We start from the raw sequence: 21,139 nt of genomic DNA, 5'->3' as shown, positions 1-21,139 counted from the left end.
CTGCCAAACATACCCTCGTAAATCTGACCATCCTACCGATCCTCGACTTCGGCGATGTCATTTCCAAAATAGCCTCCAACACTCTACTCAACAAATTGGATGCAGTCCATCACAGTGCCATCCGTTTTGTCACCAAAGCCCCATATACTACCCACCACTGCGACCTCTATGCTCTCGTTGGCTGGCCCTCGCTTCACTCGCCGCCAAAACCACTGGCTCCAGGTCATCTACAAGTCTCTGCTAAGTAAAGCCCCGCCTTATCTCCGCTCACTGGTCACCATAGCAGCACCCACCCGTAGCACGCGCTCCAGCAGGTATTTCTCACTGGTCACCCCCAAAGCCAATTCTTCCTTTGGCCGCCTTTCCTTCCAGTTCTCTGCTGCCAATGATTGGAACGAACTGCAAAAATCCCTGAAGCTGGAGACTCATCTCTCCCTCACTAGCTTTAAGCACCAGCTGTCAGAGCAGCTCACAGATCACTGCACCTGTACATAGCCCATCTGCAAATAGCCCATCCAACTACCTCATCCCCATCCTGTATTTATTTATTTATCTTGCTCCTTTGCACCCCAGTATCTCTACTTGTACATTCATCTTCTGCACATCTACCATTCCAGTGTTTAATTGCTATATTGTAATTACTTCGCCAATATGGCCGATTTATTGCCTTCCCTCCCTTATCCTACCTCATTTGCACACACTGTATATAGACTTTTTCTACTGTATTATTGATTGTATGTTTGTTTATTCCATGTGTAACTATGTGTTGTTGTATGTGTCGAACTGCTTTGCTTTATCTTGGCCAGGTCGCAGTTGTAAATGAGAACTTGTTCTCAACTAGCCTACCTGGTTAAATAAAGGTGAAATAAAAAAATAAAAATAAAAATTGTTGGACCGCAGAGTGAAGGAAAAGCAGCCAACAAGTGCTCAGCATTTGTAGGAACTCCATCAAGACTGTTGGAAAAGCATTCCTCATAAAGCTGGTTTAGAGAATACCAAGAGTGTGCAAAGTAGCTGTCATCAAGGCAAAGGGTGGCTACTTTGAAAAATCTCAAATATTAAATATATTTTGATTTGTTTAACACTTTCTTGGTTACTACATGATTCCATATGTGTTATTTCATAGTTTTTGTGTTCACTATTATAGAAAATAGTAAAATAAAGAAAAACCCTTGAATGAGTAGGTGTCCAAACTTTTGACTGGTACTGTATGTTGAAATGACAATATAACTGGAGTCATTGCAAATCAATTTGCCACTTGTGTAGCCTACCTGGAGCTGCAAACAGATTTAATAAATAGCCTAGAACCCTGTTTGCTGCCCCCCCCCCCCTCCCAAGGTGTCATCCCTCACAGCTATGTTTACCTCCGAGGTGGTGGTGTGCTCCACTAGACTGCCTCAGCCTCCGTCCGGGAGACGCCACTGGCACTTTGACATTTCCTCTCCCCTGCAATTACAGAGGAAAACAAACAGCTTAGATCTTTCTCTCTTTCCCTCCCTCCCCTCCCCTCTGCCTCTCCCTCCCTATTCTCTCTCCCTCCCCTTTCCACCTCTCCCTCTCTCCATCACTCCCTCTGAGGCTCGCCAGCATTCAGGCCTCCCTCCCTCCTTCTCTCCTTCCACCTCTCCCTCTCTCTCTGTGGCTCCCCGTTGTTCAGCCCTCTCTCTCTGTCTCTCTGTCTCTGGCTCCCCATTGTTCAGCCCTGTCTCTCTCTCACTCTCTGTGTGTGTATGTGGCTCCCCAGTGGTCCAGCCTCCCAGGTCTTGGTGATTAATGCAGTAGTGAAACACTGCGCAGTTCATCAGTAGGGGCTGGAGAGTCTAGTACTTCCTCTGAAGACTCAACAATCTGCTCGGCCCCTAGCTCCCCCAGGACACGCTCCTCTCTCACTGTGTGTGTGTAAGACCTTTAAATTGTGATTAACCCCGCTGTGTGTGTGTCTCACAGGGAAATCTCCTCTGTATGGGAAGAATATGTTGTTACACAACTGTTATGTACGGAAACGGCCCTGGATACAAAGTCGTAGACAACAAGCGCCCTGACAGCCATAAAGAGGACACAAGTAAGAAACCAAAACTAGTATCTGTCCTTGTATAGTTTTCCTCTCTGTGCAGTCATCCCTTCTCCGTTGGCCTTCTTGATAAATATTCCTCCTGCTGCATGTTTATCTCTCCAGTCCATATTCACATATTTATTAATCTCTCTCCTCTCCTCCCCCTCTTTCTCTTGGTCAGAGTGGAAGGACTACATGCAGCTGTCTGAGGTGCCATAGTACCCTGAGACCCATGGTAGGGAGGACGTGGAGGTACTGGCCCACGTCCCCATGGCCCACCTCTTCCACTGGGTCCAGGAGCAAAGTTACCTGGCCCATGCCATGGCTTACGCTGGCTGTGTGGGATGGGACCTCAGGCACTGTGAAGGTAGACCTCAACACACCAACAGGATCCTCATCACTACTACTGCTGATGATAGGAACAGTGCACCATCCCAGGTACCCTCCATCCCTCCTCGTTACTGCCCTACTGGCTGCACTGCTGCAATGAGAGACTGGTGGAGGTGGAGAAGTGGGAGGGAGAGTAAGAGAATGAAAGTAGAATAAAAGAGATCCATCTGTTTTGCTACTCCTCTTAAACAAATACATGTGCTCTTTAACAATATGATTTTGTCAAATTATTGTAAATTATGAGAATACTCAAATTTGTATATGTTTATTTAAATAAATAATATATTTGCTGCTAATAAAAAGTATATGGACTAGAAGATGACCGTTCTGCCAACTTTGTCTTCATTTCAGCCCTGAGTCAATAATAACACATTGGTTAGTCAGAGGAAAAGTGCTGTAGGCCTATTTAGCAGTGTGAGGAAACCATAGAAGGATTAGGATTGTGGAATGACTTGTTCCCTCCTGGCGGCCAAAGCCGTTTGATCTCCTATTCTAATATCTGCGTCGCTAATTGAGGATCGAGGGCGCCAAGTGTTTGATGACATTACTACAGCAGGCCATTAATAATGCACAATATTTAAATATCACCTATTTCCATCGCATAATGACAGATTATGGTAATTATTTTGTACAGCTGTTGCAGTATTTGGCTATTACGAGTGACCGGACCCTCCTTGCACCCAATTTTATCTTCTTCTTAAAGTATCAGGTCATTTCCTTGTAGTTGTAGACACCCTTCAAACTATTGCCATTGTATTTGTGTAATTGTATAATCCACCATCCGCGTAGACTACTTGTCGAACATATAAGAGGCCCACAATGGAAATGAATCTGTAGTCTACTTGTGTTTTGTGTTACGTTAGCCTACTGTGTATTGTGAAATAAGATTAATTTATTCACCACGCCGTCCTTTCCTATTGTAATGATCCAACTGTTATCTCAGCCATGCCTAGACAATTGATCGAGTTTATTAAAATAGTTAGTTGGATCTCAGAGCTATTCATTGATTTGCAATATAGCCTTAGCAAATCTATCTTGTGCGTCTGGCTTCATGCTGCATCACTCCGCTGCACCGCGCAACAGGCCTTCTCTTGACTCAGGTGTTGTTACACAATACGGCCTTTTGGTGCCGCTAGAACACAAATAAATCAGCTCTGTGGTGTGTGTGTGTGTGTGATTACTTCAGGTTTCTGCAAATTTGATGTTACGAAATCGAGACAGATCGCGCAATGGTGGGTGTAAGGTATTGGACAGGTAGGGTATCAGAGAAGGGTGAAGGGGTTATAGAGGAAAAACAAGCCGTCTACACTCAAAAAAATAGGGGTTCAACAAGGGTTATTCTAAGATCCCCATAGGAGTGGGGTTCATCGAGGAACATCTAGTTCTTGGAGGTTCTTGCAGGAACCTAACTGCCCAACTGAAATATTTTATTTGGATTTGAGAAGACAGCAGGTGCAGGCACTTAAATTGAGGAGATCTTTACATTTTTCAGTTAAGGTAAGGTTTCTCCTTTTATGATCTACAATTATATTGTTTTTAATGATACCATCTATCTTTTCATATTAGTGCAAATGGCGGTCTTATTTCACACTTTCTCCCTATTAAAACATTCTGAAAATGGACACAATTCAATGGATATTGTTTAACAGAGGTAAGAATATGTTAAAGAAATAGCTGCATTGGGCGCAGATGACTGAACTGCTCACTTATTTGTGTGTGTCTGCAGGTATACTGACGAGGAGGCACACAAAGGTGTATATACAATTGGTATTGGTTTGTCTCATAATGCTATGCAGATCACATGTATCATCTACAATTCATTTGAATGAATGGCTTCTCTAAAACCTTATAGGACTGTCACAGCAGCAATCTTCCTCCTCCCTGACCTCTTCAATGAAGGTCCCCGGGGCTATCTACATTATGGATGAGGTATGTCTATGAACACCTGTCAAAAGTGAACAGTTTTTTCATTCACATACTTTTTACCACAAAAAAACAAGATATGAATACTGTCGTACACGTTTTGTTAATCATCTGTATAATGATATATTTGTTATATTCACAGACTTCACCCACCCTACACCTCTGATGAATATAACAGGAAACCTGTTTGATCACCATGCACTGCAAAACCATTCTGGCTATGGATATCCTACAGAGGGCATCAACACGCCAGTGGATATACCTATTGGACTTGGGGCTGGGAGTGTACCTCATAACTTTATTTTTGTATTCTGCTTTGCCACTAAAATCATATTATAAACTGAGTGGTTCGAGGCCTTAATGCTGTATACCACGAGTATGACAAAACATTTATTTGTACTGCTCTAATTACAGCGGTGCTTTCATCCTATCTAAAGTAAACACTTTAGCATTGGTATAGCTTGCCACAGGTGGAATCTGAGTATGTACGCCTATTTTGACCGCTCTTAGCTCAATCCCACCGCACCACGTTGGCCGTCCATAGTAAATGTGAGAGAGGTTTCACCTGGCTAGAGCTAGTGATTTTTTAAATAAACGATCGCAAACGTTTCCTTGCTCCCAGAGCGAGAAGGGCAGAGAGGTAGACCACCAGAGTGCGATGCCTAAGTAGGCTAGCCATGCACCTGCGATGCCTAAGTAGGCTAGCCATGCACCTGCGATGCCTAAGTAGGCTAGCCATGCACCTGCGATGCCTAAGTAGGCTAGCCATGCACCTGCTGCTGTTGTTTTAGTCATCCTGATACGTCTATTAGAACCCCTCCAACAAAGCTTTCCAAATGCCCCTGCAAATTGTGTGAGTGTGTGAGTGAGAGAGAAAATTAGTAGGCCCTATATTAGAGATACAGAGCGAAATACCATTACTGTGTCCTCCCTTTCTGCCATGCATGACTTCTCACATCAATACTTCTGTCCAATACAATATAGTATCACATATGGAGTTTCCTCATTACTCAGGCCAGGCCTGATTAAGTCACAGACCCGAAGGTTATGGAGCCTCACTGCGTTATTTTCTCATTTCCATCGAAACACCACGCATTTATCTAGGTTATTTTTTACTTTTCACCCCTTTAGATCCCTGGTAGGAGCTGCACCTCCTACGAACACTTTCTGTGAAACGATAATGTCAGGCAGGCGCATTAGAAGAAGCGGGTGCGTGGGTCAGCAGCAGCTCGAGCGGGCTATGTTAGGCGTCATGGTGGGCGTTTAAGAGAGAAGAGGAATGGAGATGTTACAATGCACGCAGGCCTACTTTTTTAAATGCTTTGTGCGTCGTGTCACTTATATCCCATTGCCTAGTATAAGGCAAGGCTAAGTATAGGCTAAGCAATATGCAAAGCACATAGCTAAGGTTACTGCCTTTCTAGGGAGTATTTCCTAGCCACCGGGCTTCAACATCTGCATTGCTCTCTGGGGTTTTAGGCACGGTTTCTGTATAAGCACTTTGTGACAACTGCTGTTGTAAAAAGGGCGTTATAAGTAAATGTGATTGACTGATAGCCTGTCTTTGAATGGTCCTGACCACCTGCCGGCTGGCCGTAGACCTATTATATGCTACGTATTTAACTTTTCACACACTGAATAACCAAATAGGGGGGAGGGTGGTCCTTGTCCCTAAGATGTCGGCACAAATACGAGAATAACCAAAACGTACTCCTGATTCCGGATTCTTTCATGAAATGCCTAAGTGTTGCATTTTGAAAGGCCGGCAATTATAAGCTTTAATCTTTAAAAGCTATGCTTGTAAAGTTTTAATCAGGCCTTGCATCTTTAAATAGACCCTACCCACAGGAGGTGAGTTAGATCATTTTAACAAATTGTAATAAGTTATCTCAGTGGGCTTTCATAGGCCCTCACTAAAATCGCATCTGCTGAGAAATGCAACTTTGAATTGAGAACATAAATCCCAAATTATTTATTTCTCCACTTCTACCCCCTCCCCCTTTCTGAAATGCGCTGGTCCTTCCACCGTGACATCCTCCAATCAGATCTCTTTCGGCGTCCAGTAGAGCGAAAAGGGAGGTGGAAACTCAGCCTGGTGTATAAAGTCAGTTTTCGGATTTTTATACCAATGCAACCTGCAACTCTTCTGCTAGCCAAGACCAAATGACGCGAGTAGGCTAGAGCTACACGAAGAACGCGGGGCGACCCCTTGCTTGTGTGTGGATTTCACTGGAGTGTGACAACGAGGGGGGAACCCCCACCAGCGGAGCGTGAAGCCAATGCTGCTGCCGCCGCCTCGTAGCCCAAGCAGACGTGCGCTGTCCAGCCGCGGTGGTGCTGAAACACCAGCATCGATCCTTCCCTCAGTGACGTAGGGAGAGAGGGGTTCGGTTAGGCTACAAACAGGTAGATGAATATTGTAATAATAAAACTGCACAAAGACTACACAGAAGTCATGTAGAAAATGCAGAACTCACAAGCAAGCAAAGCAGTAACAAAAAGCAAGTGAAAACGTGGACGAACGTGCTGGACTTTCCCCCGCCCTCGGCGTCACTCGAGGGGTCTGAGCAGCACGCGGTATCCTTGCGGAACCCAGAGAAGACTCCCGGGAGAGAGACTTCAGATCTATAAGGTACGCTCAGGTCGTTTTTGCAGAAGGAAAACGGGTGTGGGTTAGGCTACTCGTCTAAGAAGCGAAAATGGGCTGTGTTGGTTCCAAAACGCCAGTTGGTAAGAGTTCTTCAATTTTGTTGTGATCCTTAAAGCACGTCCCAGACAGCCTGATTTGTGCATACATCGAATTGTGTGAATTGGGCTGCTTGTGAAGTCTTGTGCACGGAAAATATAAGAGGTGCAATGAGTCGTTTGTGTATTGAACTAGACTGTAACCCTTGCTTTCATCTTTGAGATTAGAGGTTTCTAGATTGACCAGAAATATGTTGACAATATTCAATCAATTGAGAATAGGGAGGGACGGGAGCTTTCTTCTGGAGAAGCTGCAGCAGATGAGGATGGAGTGCTAGCATCAAGATGCCGCGAGAACTGATCTCATCAAGATGCCGCGAGAACTGATCTCATATAGCTTTTTGTTGGGCGCGCGAGGCAGGAGAGAGTGAAGTGCTTTCTCTGCTGTTAAAGGATGCGGAGCTGAAGGTTTTATGTTTGAATGACAAGACTCTTCCGGCCGGCACCATGGTTTTGACTGCATTGACCCAGTTTAGCTGTAAGGTAAGACAGCATATTGCTCTTATCTACGCTTTCTGTCGTGATGTTATCCGGGCTATTACAAGAGCTATTCTTACAGACATGGATTTATAGCCGTCATTCATCATAACATCGTTGAATTGACTAAGCTGTAATTAGTCATTTTTAAGAAATAGGGGAACGCATAATTTGAATAAAATATATCACTGTTGGGACATAGGCTACATAGCCCACAGACTGGTTTGCTGTTTCCGATTGACAAGCTTCCTCGGTTGACACCGCAGTTGTCATGTTCTCCCGCTGGTTGTTTACGATATTCTGCCAGTCTGTCTGTATGTCTGTCTGTCTCAGTCCGCCTAGTCGATGAAGCTCTACGTGCCTTCCCGTCTCCTCTTCAATGGTGTTTCCCACCGAACGATCCCTCGCTCGGTCCTGGGAATTCATTTGATGGGGCCTTGCAGAAGCGATAAATCACACGCTCCCCACATCCATCCATCAGTGCAAACAACCATGTAATCGCACACACACACAGCAAGCGAAATACAATATGTTTAGCAATATAAACAAACCAGGGATGATCTATTTGATATGCATATAAATCTGGAAGCCAGGCCCTCTAATTGCTTATCAATTATTTGCTCCTTCAGACACTTGATGATGATAATGACTTGTAGGCTAATGTGCTACCATCGCCAGAGCGCCTATCAGCACTTGTCAGGACTGTGACATGTCAATGTAATCATATTGCTGTCCATACTACTGTCTTAGATGGGCTGCTTCAAGCTTTCTGTCTTTGTAGCGTTATGTGCTGTGCATGGCTGTCAGTGTCACCCCAGTAATAGCCTACAGAGTCCTGTCGTTGTTGTAGGCTACAAGACAAGACCCATTTGTTTGCCCATTATAACTCTATGTAGATGACATCACCACGCAGCTGGCCTTGACATAATTATGTTGATTTCCTCTTAAGTCTTTCAGTGAGCCCAGAAGACAGTACGCGCACGGCCATGGTCTATGTATTGTTTCCACGACAACGACAGAGAGCAAGACACCTAAAAGCGTAATAGACACTTGTTCTTCAAGCAGATACATGTAGATTTAAAATTCACTGATATCTAATGCTAGATGGATAAAAAAAGAATATATGAAATATAAAAGATATAGCCTAGAGCAAATAAAAAAATGATGCACATATGACGGATGTCCGCGAGCCTTTCATTTCCTGGTGAACCGCTCTCTTTTGATACGCGCGGCCGCATAGACACTGTTGCACAACCCGACGTCGTTAGCCTTTCAATTTGCCGATTCTAAGAAGCCAATCGACAAAAATCCTAGGCTATGCCTATAAGATTACAACGCTCTAACCCCCCCCCCGTAGTTTTCTCTAGGCTACATAGGCTTTTGAATCTGTTTTTATTTTATTTCGTCCTATTTTTTTTTACAGATTGGTAAATTGCATTTCTCTGTGGACCAGGGACTTAATGGAATCCTCGAGGTTGCCATGAGACACGATCACATAGGGGATGCGGTATTGCTTTTGATTAATTTGTTTATTTAAGGTCTTATATAATTAGGCTACATTAGGCCTACATGTTGTTTGTGTTGTGGGGCTACTACTGTGATAAAAAAAAGGTCATAACCTGATCCATTTGTCATTCCAAAGGCAAGTGAAAATGATTGTTGACTTGGCAGATATTAGACATCTAAATATTGCCATTTAGGCTTTTTGTGTTTATTGGTTTGCTAATTCTCACCAACACTATCTCAGCATCAAGTCGATTCCGTCGTCATAGAAACGGTTACTGAGGTGTGTGTCTCTCTGTGTGTGATCCAGGGGGGTAACAGAGTGGGCATTACATGTCTCGTCTACCCCACAGCAATCTGTGTGTGTGAGGGTTGGAAATCAACACACATCAAAAGGGAGCCAGCGGCCACCGGGTCAAATGACAAACCAACGCCTTCCAAGCCCCTTCCATGAATCTAATTTACCAAACAGCGCGTGCATCCATCACCCCTCCGAACAATACTTTAATTAGCGAGCGAGCTATGGATTCCAAGATACAAAACACCCCGAGGCATTTGATCCCAACACATCCAATTAAATGGCAGATATTGAATCCTCCTGGCGCGAGCAACTTGAGCTCGTGAGTGATGAGGCCAGATATATTGGGCTTAATATCAGAGGTGGGTGCGGCGACTAATCGAGCGAAGAGTTGTTCTTTTCACATGCTGTAACTGGAAACTGTTCTCTTGAGAGGAGAGCAAAGGAGAAGTTATCCTTTGACATTATAGACCCACTCTGATTACTGAAAGGAAATATCCAGTAGAGACTGAGGTTTTTGTAATCAACTGATACTAAATGGCACTTGTCATTCATTATTGGCACTTGCATGGTTGATTATCTAGTCATGTTGCACTCAGCCCCACAAGCCTATCCATTGAAAACAGCGATCACAGTGCACTGTAGACTAGAAGCTGTCCAAGTACTGAAACACCTATAGGGCATTTCCATGCTTATGTTTTGCAATCTTGGTCCATCCTTCAGAGATAAGTTTAACAAATAGAATTAAATACAATATTTATCATTTTTGTATTGAACGACTGGTGGAAACTATTACCTAAGGAGTACCGCCATTGTGCCAAGTGATGACGTAAGCGTCTAAGAAACAAGGCCAATTCGGTCTATTTAGTTTTTTAAAGTTTTCCCACGTGCAAAAAAAAAAAAAAGCATGCGCACTGTATATTTCTAAGGATAATTGAAGTGAATACTATTTTTCGAAAATATTATTTGTAAAGAAATATATTCGGTCTATTTCTCTGAATTGTTATTCAATTAGGTTTTTCGCGGTGCCAATTCCAGCCCGAGGGAGCTGGTTGAAGGGATGGTGGCATTTGAGCTCGCTAGAGCACTACGTGCCCATAGTCTTTTTCCCCTTCCATTTGGGCCTATTGGTTAGGGCCTTGGCACTCACTCATAATGGAGGGCGGTTGAAATGCATGCAGCCAGGTAGAGGGGTGTTTGGGTATAACATAAAAGGTGTATTTTGTCATAAAGAGATGGCAATTATATCTGCTTTATTTGCTTAGCAGGGATGGGCACTGGCCCCATCTAACCTACACTGACCTCCTTATAGCTTAGTCTGTGTTGCCTGCATGATGTGGCATGATGTGGCATGACTGCAAAGTGGATGTGCACGAGGACAGTCCCCTCCCATAGCCTCCCGTGGTATCTCACTTCAAGTGGACCCTGTCGTTTTCATTACCATTTTAAATAGGTTTTAACTGGGGTTAATAGTTGGTCTATTATAAGGGACACTACATTGAGATACCACGTAGGGCCCGCCGAGCATTCTAAACGCTACCGCTGGGTTAGCCCCCGCAGTGGATGCTTAGTCCCTCTCTAGGCAGGGTTGGCATGGTGATTTGCCGTTTACCTACGTTCTCTCCTTTCGACAGTGGCGGTCGACGGTCCTATGTTGCGCGTGGACTGGAACGAAGCTAACTCTGTGTCTGACCTGGCGCTCTTGGGGAACACGCGGACCTGCTTGGCTCGCAGACACATTCGCCACGCGCCCCTAGAGACACTGGACCACTACGAGGTGCTGATTCTCAGTTTGACCCCTTTTTTTTTGTCTCCGTCCGCAGTTACTTGACACCTCCGCGCCCCCTGACCCTGCCGCCCAGCTACAGCTATCATACACTGTGTATTCATGCGCGACTCTTTATCACAGGAGATGTTTTCACTGGAGGAATGCTTATTGATTAGGCCTATACGGTTTACTCGATAATGCGCTGCATGAGGTGGAACATCATTTCTCATCTCTGTTATAATGGGTGCGTTTACGTCATATTCCATTAGCCTAAAGCAGCAGTTCTGAACGGAACATTTGTATCACCAATATGCTTATATGTTTTAACCACAGTAGCCTATTTTGGAATAGAACTACAATTAGATAAACCCTAGTGTTGCTCGTTTATGTGTATATTTTGTCTAATGCAATGGGATCGCCAATAATAGACCGAAAGGGCACCAAAATAATCACAGCTGATGGTAGCCTAGCTCTGAATTGAGTTATCTTCGAAGTCAGTAGTAATTCGCGATGTGAAGCAGAAAATTATTTTCTCAACCTTTTCTGGTTTAATAATGACCTAATTAACTAAGCCGTCCAAGTCGTTAACGAGTGATTCCGCTTTGGGTTTCTTCATTTTGGTTTTCATTAAATGTTCACCAGTTAGTTTTCTAATTATTATATGAAGTCATTCAAAGTAATTAGCAATTAATTTTTAATGCAGCTTTCAAATGGGAATCTCAATGGTACTGAAAGTAATGCCTTTTTGCCTTGGCCTAAATGCAATTAAACAGCTCTACTAAGGATATTTGGACGGTTGGGTCGGCAGCGGCTCGGCGGCCAACGCTGCAGTCTCATTTACTGTGTAGGCTTCAGCACTTCTGACTGACTGCCTGGCTTTGTACCCTGAGGTTGGTCGCAGTGCCACGTTGACTTGATTGTTCCTTTCGGAGTAGCTCTCTGTCACGATTTATAAATATTATTTACCGAATGGCACAATTTTCTAATGATTAGGCTATATCTAAACAATTTCAGGTATAGGCCTATCCAGAAGTGGAAACAATTCTGCAATGAACCAGCTCACAGATTTTATATGCCTATTTAATTTTGTCCATATTATCTCTCGCTATTGACAGTCTTCTGCAGGCTATGGAGAAGTAAGTAGAAGTTAGCAGGTTGCTGGAATAATTCACTCAAAGCTAATAATGAATCCATCTAATCTCATCGATCAGTGCACACCATCTAGATGTCGCAATGAGCCAGCGCGTGGCTGCAGGAACGAGGAGATGATTAGCAGCGCCAAAACATTCCCCTCGTCTCTCTCCTATTTTCACGGCTCTATTGAATATCTCGGAGCTGGAATAGAACGGCAAGGGCCATTATGCGTGTTTTCCGCTTGGTGACCCTTCAGGTACTGTCGCAGATCGGTGCATGCATGCCCATTGCCAGACGGATGCTCCGCGAGTGCACGTGTGTCGGCTCGTCCTCTCTCCACGTCCAACAAGCTATATAGACGACGCATCTGTTTGTAGACCAGACAGTGTCGCCTCTGAAACCTATAGAAAGCATTTGAGGCTTTGGGTTTCCGGAGGAACATATGAACGTATAGCTAGATTGAGACAATGAGTAAAATACAAGGGGTTGCAGCAGAAAATAAACGGTATTGTGGCTATCCATGGTGCATGTGACGTAATCTACGAATCACGTATCCTGAGTTAAATTGTTCCTTGGTGATCGGTTGCGATAGCAATTCTCCTTTGGTAGAAAGTTGAGCAACGGAGAACCGTTTTCGAAGCACATGCATAGGGTCGCGAGGAGACCACACAAGCATTGGTGTGGCATGTTAGATAAGAAGGAATCGACGTTCATCCTATTTTCCATGGAAAAGCTGCTCTTCTGCGAGAAAACAAGGGGCGTTGTCACGGACGAAGGAACCCTGGTATGACATTTCACTGATGTCAATGATTTTGTAGCTAAGGAAGCCTTCTTGCATGCACTCTTTGCGTGTGTGTATGTGGGTGTATTTGTGCGTGTAGCCTGTGTGCGCGCGTGCGTTTGTTTTTGTGATCATGTTACCACATAGCCTACGTGCGGAAATGCCTCATATTCAGCGTATTCAATTCAAAGGAACTGGAGCAGAGCTGCCCAGTGCTGAAAAGCCTGTGGTAGGGAATTGCTGTGTCTCCCCGTCGCTATATGCACGTCACTCTGGCACCTGGTGTTTTGCAACCTATTCCTCTTCATCCGTCTGTGTTGGGATGAATGCCACCGATGCCTTCACCATTCCGAGCTCTCAGCTAGCGTTCAGTAGGGCAGTAGGGGAGAGTGGGTGAAGAGGTAGAGTGGGTGACGGTGGTGTAAACTGTAGTGGCCCCCGGGGTCTTGTGAAACTCGATGGCATGCCATATCTCTCAGATTGTCTTCAGTGATCTGGGAGCTCCTCTCTTTCTCGTTCTCTATCCTTTGCGGCGCTAGAGGATTATCACGCCTCTCCGCTCCAAAAACGGTGTCATTGTGTTCTGCTTCTGTTGCTAATGATTCTACCGTCATGAATTAGCAATGCACAAGCTTGCCATGGGATCAGCTAGCTGTGGACATAAACACGTGGACCAAGCTAGTCTATAAAAAGCGATGGCGAACAAAAGCGCGTGTCAACACCAGATGCAATGTCTGTGGTGTGACTTTACAGGATGAGCAGACCATCAGTAGCGGTGCGTGGGTAAAATCACTTGGGAAGCCAAGCCAGTAAAAAAAGCCATATTGCAATCTATGTGTTGTGATAATAGCATTGCTTTTTCTATAACCTTTAAGTTTATATGCCTTGAGACCGTGATTTATAGGCCTAAAGCTGAGACAAGAAGACACAGTGGCAGAATAAATTCAACCACACCTTTGTTTCATTACGAAACCGGAGAGCAACCTCTGTCCGGTGAAGCCCACAAAGCATATTGCATGTAATGGTTACATGACCTACAGCATGGTCAAGCAAGTTAATGTTTCCGACATTTCGGACTACTAAACAACTATTGATTTAGAACCACTGAGAGTTACGCAAGTCACAAAGAAAACAGGAGCTGCCTCCACTTAACTTTTTCAACAGCACCATTTCGTCTTCAACATTTCAAAATAATCAAATCACCTATGCTTAGTCTAATACAATGACAACTAAAACATACCAAAAAGTATTTAGTCCAATCAATGTAAGCTAAATATGATGTGGCTGTCCATGGTTCTGATTTGTGTCATCCTGCCATCCTCCTCTCTTACATGTTGACGAACCGGCCTATGACTGTCATACAGTACATGTTTTATTTTTTGTTGTAATAGACTACCTGGCTAAAATTCTTGCTCTCGAGCCTAACTTCCTTTCATGGGCAACGTTAGCTAGTTAACATTAGTCTTCTACATCTAGCTACACATTGTACTTTCATCCTCTCAGGCCAGGAGCACAATGTATGAATTTATGGTTGGATCAAAATCGCTTTTATAATCATTGGTAGGTACAGATAATTAAGTAAAATCACAAGTCCATCCATGACTAATATAGGAAAGGGACAATTTTTTATAGCCAGCCAGCCACTGGAGGAGAACACAATGAAATGCAACAATTGAAGTTGTTTCTGTTAATGACATATTTCTCTTGATGTGTTGTGATAGGAGTGACAACAAATCCATACTGGCTTCCCTTTACATTTTTTTGGGGTGCGCCAGGATCATTCACAGTTGAGTTCACTCAGTTTAGCTCCACGCTGATTGGCTATTATTTTATTCTTTTTTTCATCAAGGGAGGCCAAATGCTCGCTGGATTGCAGTCCATGCATTCAATGCTACAGGCGGCAACAATGTCATACTCTTTATGGCCAGACAGCATCAGATACTGTAGATGGCCTAGTCATGGAGACAGAGGGGTGCTGTTTCACTCACCCGGATGATTTCTCTGGTAAAATACATTCAGCGTCTTGCGAATTGAAGGAAAATTATGAAAACACATGGAGACAAAAGATACATTATTTTATCTTTTTATCTTGGTTAATTTTTGGGGGAATCCTGGCTTCCCTTGGCATCCCTGGCTTCCCTTGGCATCCCTGAATATATGCCACCGCAGACCATACCACGGGAGTAGCATAATATCTTTTTTCCATAGTTATTATACAAATTCCTAAAGCATCTAATCCCTCTGTGCTGAATGACTACTGCCCTGTCGCCTTGACATCCTTAGTAATGAAATGCCTTGATAAAATTATGAAAAGTAATATTCTCAGCGTCACCCAGAATCTCCTCGAACCATTTCAGTTTGCCTATCAGCCCAGCAGAGGAGTTGATGATGCCATTCTTACTCTCCTCAACATGGTCTACAGACATCTAGAGGGTGCCAAATCTCATGTCAGGGTTTTGTGGCTGTTTGACTTCTTGAGCCAACAGTAAGGCCAGCTGGCTAATGTTTCTATCTGCCCAGTAAGACCAGCTGGCTAATGTTTCTATCTGCCCAGTAAGACCAGCTGGCTAATGTTTCTATCCGCCAAGTAAGGCCAGCAGGCTAATGTTCCTATTCGCCCAGTAAGGCCAGCTGGCTAATGTTTCTATCTGCCCAGTAAGGCCAGCAGGCTAATGTTCCTATCCGCCCAGTAAGGCCAGCAGGCTAATGTTCCTATCCGCCCAGTAAGGCCAGCTGGCTAATGTTTCTATCTGCCCAGTAAGGCCAGCAGGCTAATGTTCCTATCCGCCCAGTAAGGCCAGCTGGCTAATGTTCCTATCTGCCCAGTAAGGCCAGCAGGCTAATGTTCCTATCCACTCAGTAAGGCCAGCTGGCTAATGTTTCTATCTGCCCAGTAAGACCAGCTGGCTAATGTTCCTATCCGCCCAGTACGGCCAGCTGGCTAATGTTCCTATCCGCCCAGTAAGTCCAGCTGGCTAATGTTCCTATACGCCCAGTAAGGCCAGCAGGCTAATGTTCCTATCCGCCCAGTAAGGCCAGCAGGCTAATGTTCCTATCCACCCAGTAAGGCCAGCAGGCTAATGTTCCTATACGCCCAGTAAGGCCAGCAGGCTAATGTTCCTATCCGCCCAGTAAGGCCAGCAGGCTAATGTTCCTATCCACCCAGTAAGGCCAGCAGGCTAATGTTCCTATAGACCCAGTAAGGCCAGCTGGCTAATGTTCCTATCCACCCAGTAAGGCCAGCAGGCTAATGTTTTGTCAATTTGTTTTGTTATTTAAACACCACTTTAAATGTGTACATGACACTGCAACAAAATTTCCCCATGGGGACAATAAAGTCAGTAAAGTAGAGTAGAGAGGATGGACAGACCAGACCAAGGGGGTAGAGTAGAGAGGATGGACAGACCAGACCAAGGGGGTAGAGAGGATGGACAGACCAGACCAAGGGGGTAGAGTAGAGAGGATGGACAGACCAGACCAAGGGGGTAGAGTAGAGAGGATGGACAGACCAGACCAAGGGGGTAGAGTAGAGAGGATGGACAGACCAGACCAAGGGGGTAGAGAGGATGGACAGACCAGACCAAGGGGGTAGAGTAGAAAGGATGGACAGACCAGACCAAGGGGGTAGAGTAGAGAGGATGGACAGACCAGACCAAGGGGGTAGAGTAGAGAGGATGGACAGACCAGACCAAGGGGGTAGAGTAGAGAGGATGGACAGACCAGACCAAGGGGGTAGAGTAGAGAGGATGGACAGACCAGACCAAGGGGGTAGAGTAGAGAGGATGGACAGACCAGACCAAGGGGGTAGAGTAGAGAGGATGGACAGACCAGACCAAGGGGGTAGAGTAGAGAGGATGGACAGACCAGACCAAGGGGGTAGAGTAGAGAGGATGGACAGACCAGACCAAGGGGGTAGAATAGAGAGGATGGACAGACCAGACCAAGGGGGTAGAGTAGAGAGGATGGACAGACCAGACCAAGGGGGTAGAGTAGAGAGGATGGACAGACCAGACCAAGGGGGTAGAGTAGAGAGGATGGACAGACCAGACCAAGGGGGTAGAGTAGAGAGGATGGACAGACCAGACCAAGGGGGTAGAGTAGAGAGGATGGACAGACCAGACCAAGGGGGTAGAGTAGAGAGGATAGACAGACCAGACCAAGGGGGTAGAGTAGAGAGGATGGACAGACCAGACCAAGGGGGTAGAGTAGAGCGTAGAGGGGTTGTTCTATATTTCTGTCATAATAATCTTGCAATTGTTCTTCATATCTTTCATGCAGTGTGCTTGTGAGTGTAAAAGCAATGCAAACAGAGGTATTTTCTCTGCCTTGAAAACACGAGTGCTCTTTTAGATCAGTTTGAAAGGATTTCTTGGTAGTCATAGCATGTACAGTACATCTGTATAATGGCCTCCACTGCTTGTCATCATTAATGTAGTGTATGAGTCATCCTTTACTGATGGGTGTTTTTTCCTTCACAGGTAAATGTTGAAGACACTGTTGAAATGTTACCAAAATCGAGAAGAGCACTTACCATTCAAGAGATTGCGGCGTTAGCCAGATCTTCATTACATGGTAAATACGAGCTTGTGAGTGTGTGTGTGTGTTTGCACACACACACACACACACACACACACACACACACGCACACGCACACGCACACGCACACACAAAACAAATCCTGCATGCTATACTCTTTACACTTTACATGCATGTGACCTTTGCCCTCTAATCTTTGAAATCTAGGCATCTCCCAGGCGATGAAGGACCATGTGACACGGCCCACAGGCATGGCCCAGGGCAGGGTGGCCCACCTGATAGAGTGGAAGGGCTGGTGTAAGCCCACTGACACCCCCGTAGCTCTGGAGTCTGACTTCAACAACTACTCTGACCTCACTGAGGGAGAACAGGAGGCCCGCTTCGCTGCTGGTCAGTAGGTCTACCCAGTTTATCATTACAATCATTTAGTTTTACTTTAACAGGTAAGTTGACTGAGAATGTTTTTTACAGCAATAACTTGAGGTAGTAAAATGTCGTGAAATGTTTATTTCTCTCCGTTTTTTGTCCCCTTCTTTCTATGCCACTCTTTTGTCCTCTGTCCCTGTCTGCCTCTCTCTTTCACTCTCTTCCTCTCTCTTTTGCCTTGTCTCTCTATCCATTCTCTAGGTCCCTCGTTCCCCTTCTCTCATTCCTCTTTCACTCTCTCTCTCTCGCCATTCTCCCTCCCTCCCTCCCTGCAGTGCAACCTCTCAAGGTTAATTTGCACAGTAAGGTTCTGCTCCTGGCTAGTGATGGTGTGACTGAGCGCTTTTCTCTGTGCCCCTCATCTCCTTTAATTTTTTCCTTTACTCTCTTTTTTTCTCCTCTCCTCTGACCATCACCCAATATGCCCCCTTTACACACATACTGTACAGGCATGCAAACACTTCTACCGCCTTCTGATCCCACCATCACCTCCAGCTGACCCCAGGGTTATTTCACTTGTCCTTCACTTCCTCTTACATCTTCACTGTACCCCTGTCCACTTTGTCACCACTCTGGTCAAAGTGCTGACATGCTTCCTCATCTATGTCACTGAATATTAGCTGGGCATGGGTGACTTTGCAGGTTGTGTGAAAAACAGTGAATGTAATGTAGCTGTGTATATATATGTGAGAGTGTAATTGTGACTGTTTGGTCGAAGTGATTCAGTTTCAATTATGGGAGAGGGTACAATGGTAAATGTGTTGGAATGTTTTTGACTATGTATGCACTGTATATGGTGTGTGTGTTTCAGGATAGATTAAGCCAGCTGAATGGGAGGTACCCAGGGGGTTGTGTCCAGGTGGGGTTGTGCTATTGATGGACCAGCTGATGGACCAACACACACACATCTCCATCTACATGCACGCACACACACAATCCTGGATAGTGGTTATCCCCTGCAGGAGTCTGGCTGTCAGCCCTGACCGATACTAAGAGGAGCTTATTTCAGTGTGTATAGAAGGGTGTACTGTGTGTGTGTGCAGGGCTGGCAGGGCTACAGTTCCATGGGGTTACTCTGTAGAGGCCATCAACGTGTTCTGGGAGTGTGCTGGTCTAAACAGGTCTGGGAGAGGAGCCAATCTCTGCAGGACCATAGCATACACATGCTTGCGCGTGCGCACACACACACACACACACACACACACACACACACACACACACACACACACACACACACACACACACACACACACACACACACACACACACACACACACACACACACACACACACACACACACACACGCAGAATGGATGTAAACCTTGTTGTGCATAAGATGGAGAAAGAGAATGAGAAAAAAATCTAATCAAATATTATTTCTCACATATGCTGAATATAACAGGAGTAGACCTTACTGAGAAATGCTTACTCATAAGCCCTTAACCAACAATGCAGTTCAAGAAATAGAGTTAAGAAAATATTTACTAAATAAACTAAAGTAAAAAATTCAATAAAAAGTAACACAATAAGATTACATAACAATAACGAATCTATATACAGTGGGTACCGGTACCGAGACCAATGTGCGGGGCACAGGTTAGTCGAGGTCATTTGTACATGTAGGTAGGGGTAAAATGACTATGCGTAGATAAAAAACAGTGAGTAGCAGCAGTGTAAAAACAAGGGGGGGGGGGTCAGTGGCCATTTTATTAATTGTTCACCAGTCTTATGGCTTGGTGGTAGAAGCTGTTAAAGAGCCTTTTGGACCTAGACTTGGCTCTCCGGTACTGCTTGCCGTGCAGTAGCAGAGAGAACAGTCTATGACTTGGGTGACTGGAGTCTTCGACAATTTTTTGGGCCTTCCTCTGACACCGTCTAGTGTAAAGGTCCTGGATGTCAGGAAGCTTGGCCCCAGTGATATACTGGGCCATACGCACTGCCCTCTGTAGCGCCTTACGGTCAGATGCCAAGCAGTTGCCTTACCAGGCAGTGAATCAACCAGTCAGGATGCTCTCGATGATGCAGCTGTAGAACTTTTTGAGGATTTGGTGTTGTCTTTCCCTCTTCATGACTGTCTTGGTGTGTTTGAACCATTTATAGTTTGTTGGTGATGTGGACACCAAGGAACTTGAAACTCTCAACCGCTCCACTACAGCCTTGTCAATGTTAATTGGGGCCTGTTTGGCCCTCCTTTTCCTGTTGTCCACGATCATCTACTTTGTCTTGCTCACATTGAGGGAGAGGTTGTTGTCCTGGCACAACACTGCCAGGTCTCTGACCTCCTCCCTATAAGCTGTCTAGTCATTGTTGGTGATCAGGCCTACCACTGTTGTGTCGTCAGCAAACCTAATGATGGTGTTGGAGTCGTGAGCTTAGTGTAGAGCTTTGTGGGCACTATGGTGTTGAACGCTGAGCTGTAGTCAATGAACAGCATCCTCACATAGGTGTTCCTTTTGTCCAGGTGGGAAAAGGTACTGTGGAGTGCGATTGAGATTGCGTCATTTGTAAATCTGTTGGGGCGGTATGCGAATTGGAGTGGGTCTAGGGTATCCGGGATGATGGTGGTGATGTGAGTAATGACCATCCTTTCAAAGCACTTCATGGCTACCGACGTGAGTGCTACAGGACGGTAGTCATTTAGGCAGGTTACCTTTGCATTCTTGAGCACAGGAACTATGGTGGTCTGCTTGAAACATGTAGGTATTACAGACTCGGGAGAGGGAGAGGTTGAAAATGTAATTGAAGACACTTGCCAGATGGTCCCCGCATGCTCTGAGTACCTGTCCTGGTAATCTGTCTGGCCCCGCAGACTTGTGAATGTTGACCTGTTTAAAGGTCTTACTCACATCGGCTACGGAAAGCGTGATCACACAGTCGTCCGGAACAGCTGGTGCTCTCATGCATGCTTCTGTGTTGCTTGCCTTGAAGAGAGCATAAAAGGCATTTAGTTCGTCTGGTAGGCTCGCGTCACTGGGCAGCTCGCGGCTGGATTTCCCTTTGTAGTCCATAATAGTTTGCAAGCCCTGCCACATCGGACGAGCGTCGTAGCCGGTGTAGTAGGATTCAATCTCAGTCCTGTATGGATGCTTTGCCTGTTTGATGGT

The 21,139-nt window shown here is 45.1% G+C and overlaps 1 protein-coding gene across 7 annotated transcripts in view; it reads left to right on the top strand.

Annotated features, from left to right (window-relative positions):
- The first annotated feature begins 6,078 nt into the window (after positions 1-6,078).
- LOC139549400 (protein FAM131A-like) overlaps positions 6,079-21,139 on the top strand; it is a 36,639-nt gene continuing 21,578 nt past the window's right edge. Inside the window, exons 1-4 of one of the 7 annotated variants that reach the window (XM_071359873.1) lie at positions 6,079-6,998; positions 11,024-11,166; positions 17,551-17,644; positions 17,816-17,998. In XM_071359873.1, the coding sequence (XP_071215974.1) occupies positions 11,041-11,166; positions 17,551-17,644; positions 17,816-17,998 (403 nt within the window). In that variant the 5' untranslated portion in view covers positions 6,079-6,998; positions 11,024-11,040. Of the gene's footprint in view, positions 7,097-7,183; positions 7,595-11,023; positions 11,167-17,550; positions 17,645-17,815; positions 17,999-21,139 lie in introns of those variants that run through there. The other 6 variants (XM_071359872.1, XM_071359874.1, XM_071359876.1 and 3 more) reach the window with 6 other exon arrangements.

Source organism: Salvelinus alpinus, chromosome 22 (genome assembly GCF_045679555.1).
Source record: "Salvelinus alpinus chromosome 22, SLU_Salpinus.1, whole genome shotgun sequence".
In the NCBI taxonomy this organism is placed as follows: domain Eukaryota; kingdom Metazoa; phylum Chordata; class Actinopteri; order Salmoniformes; family Salmonidae; genus Salvelinus; species Salvelinus alpinus.
The sequence above is the reverse complement of the archived record's forward strand: the minus strand, read 5'-3'. Positions and strand labels throughout refer to the sequence as shown.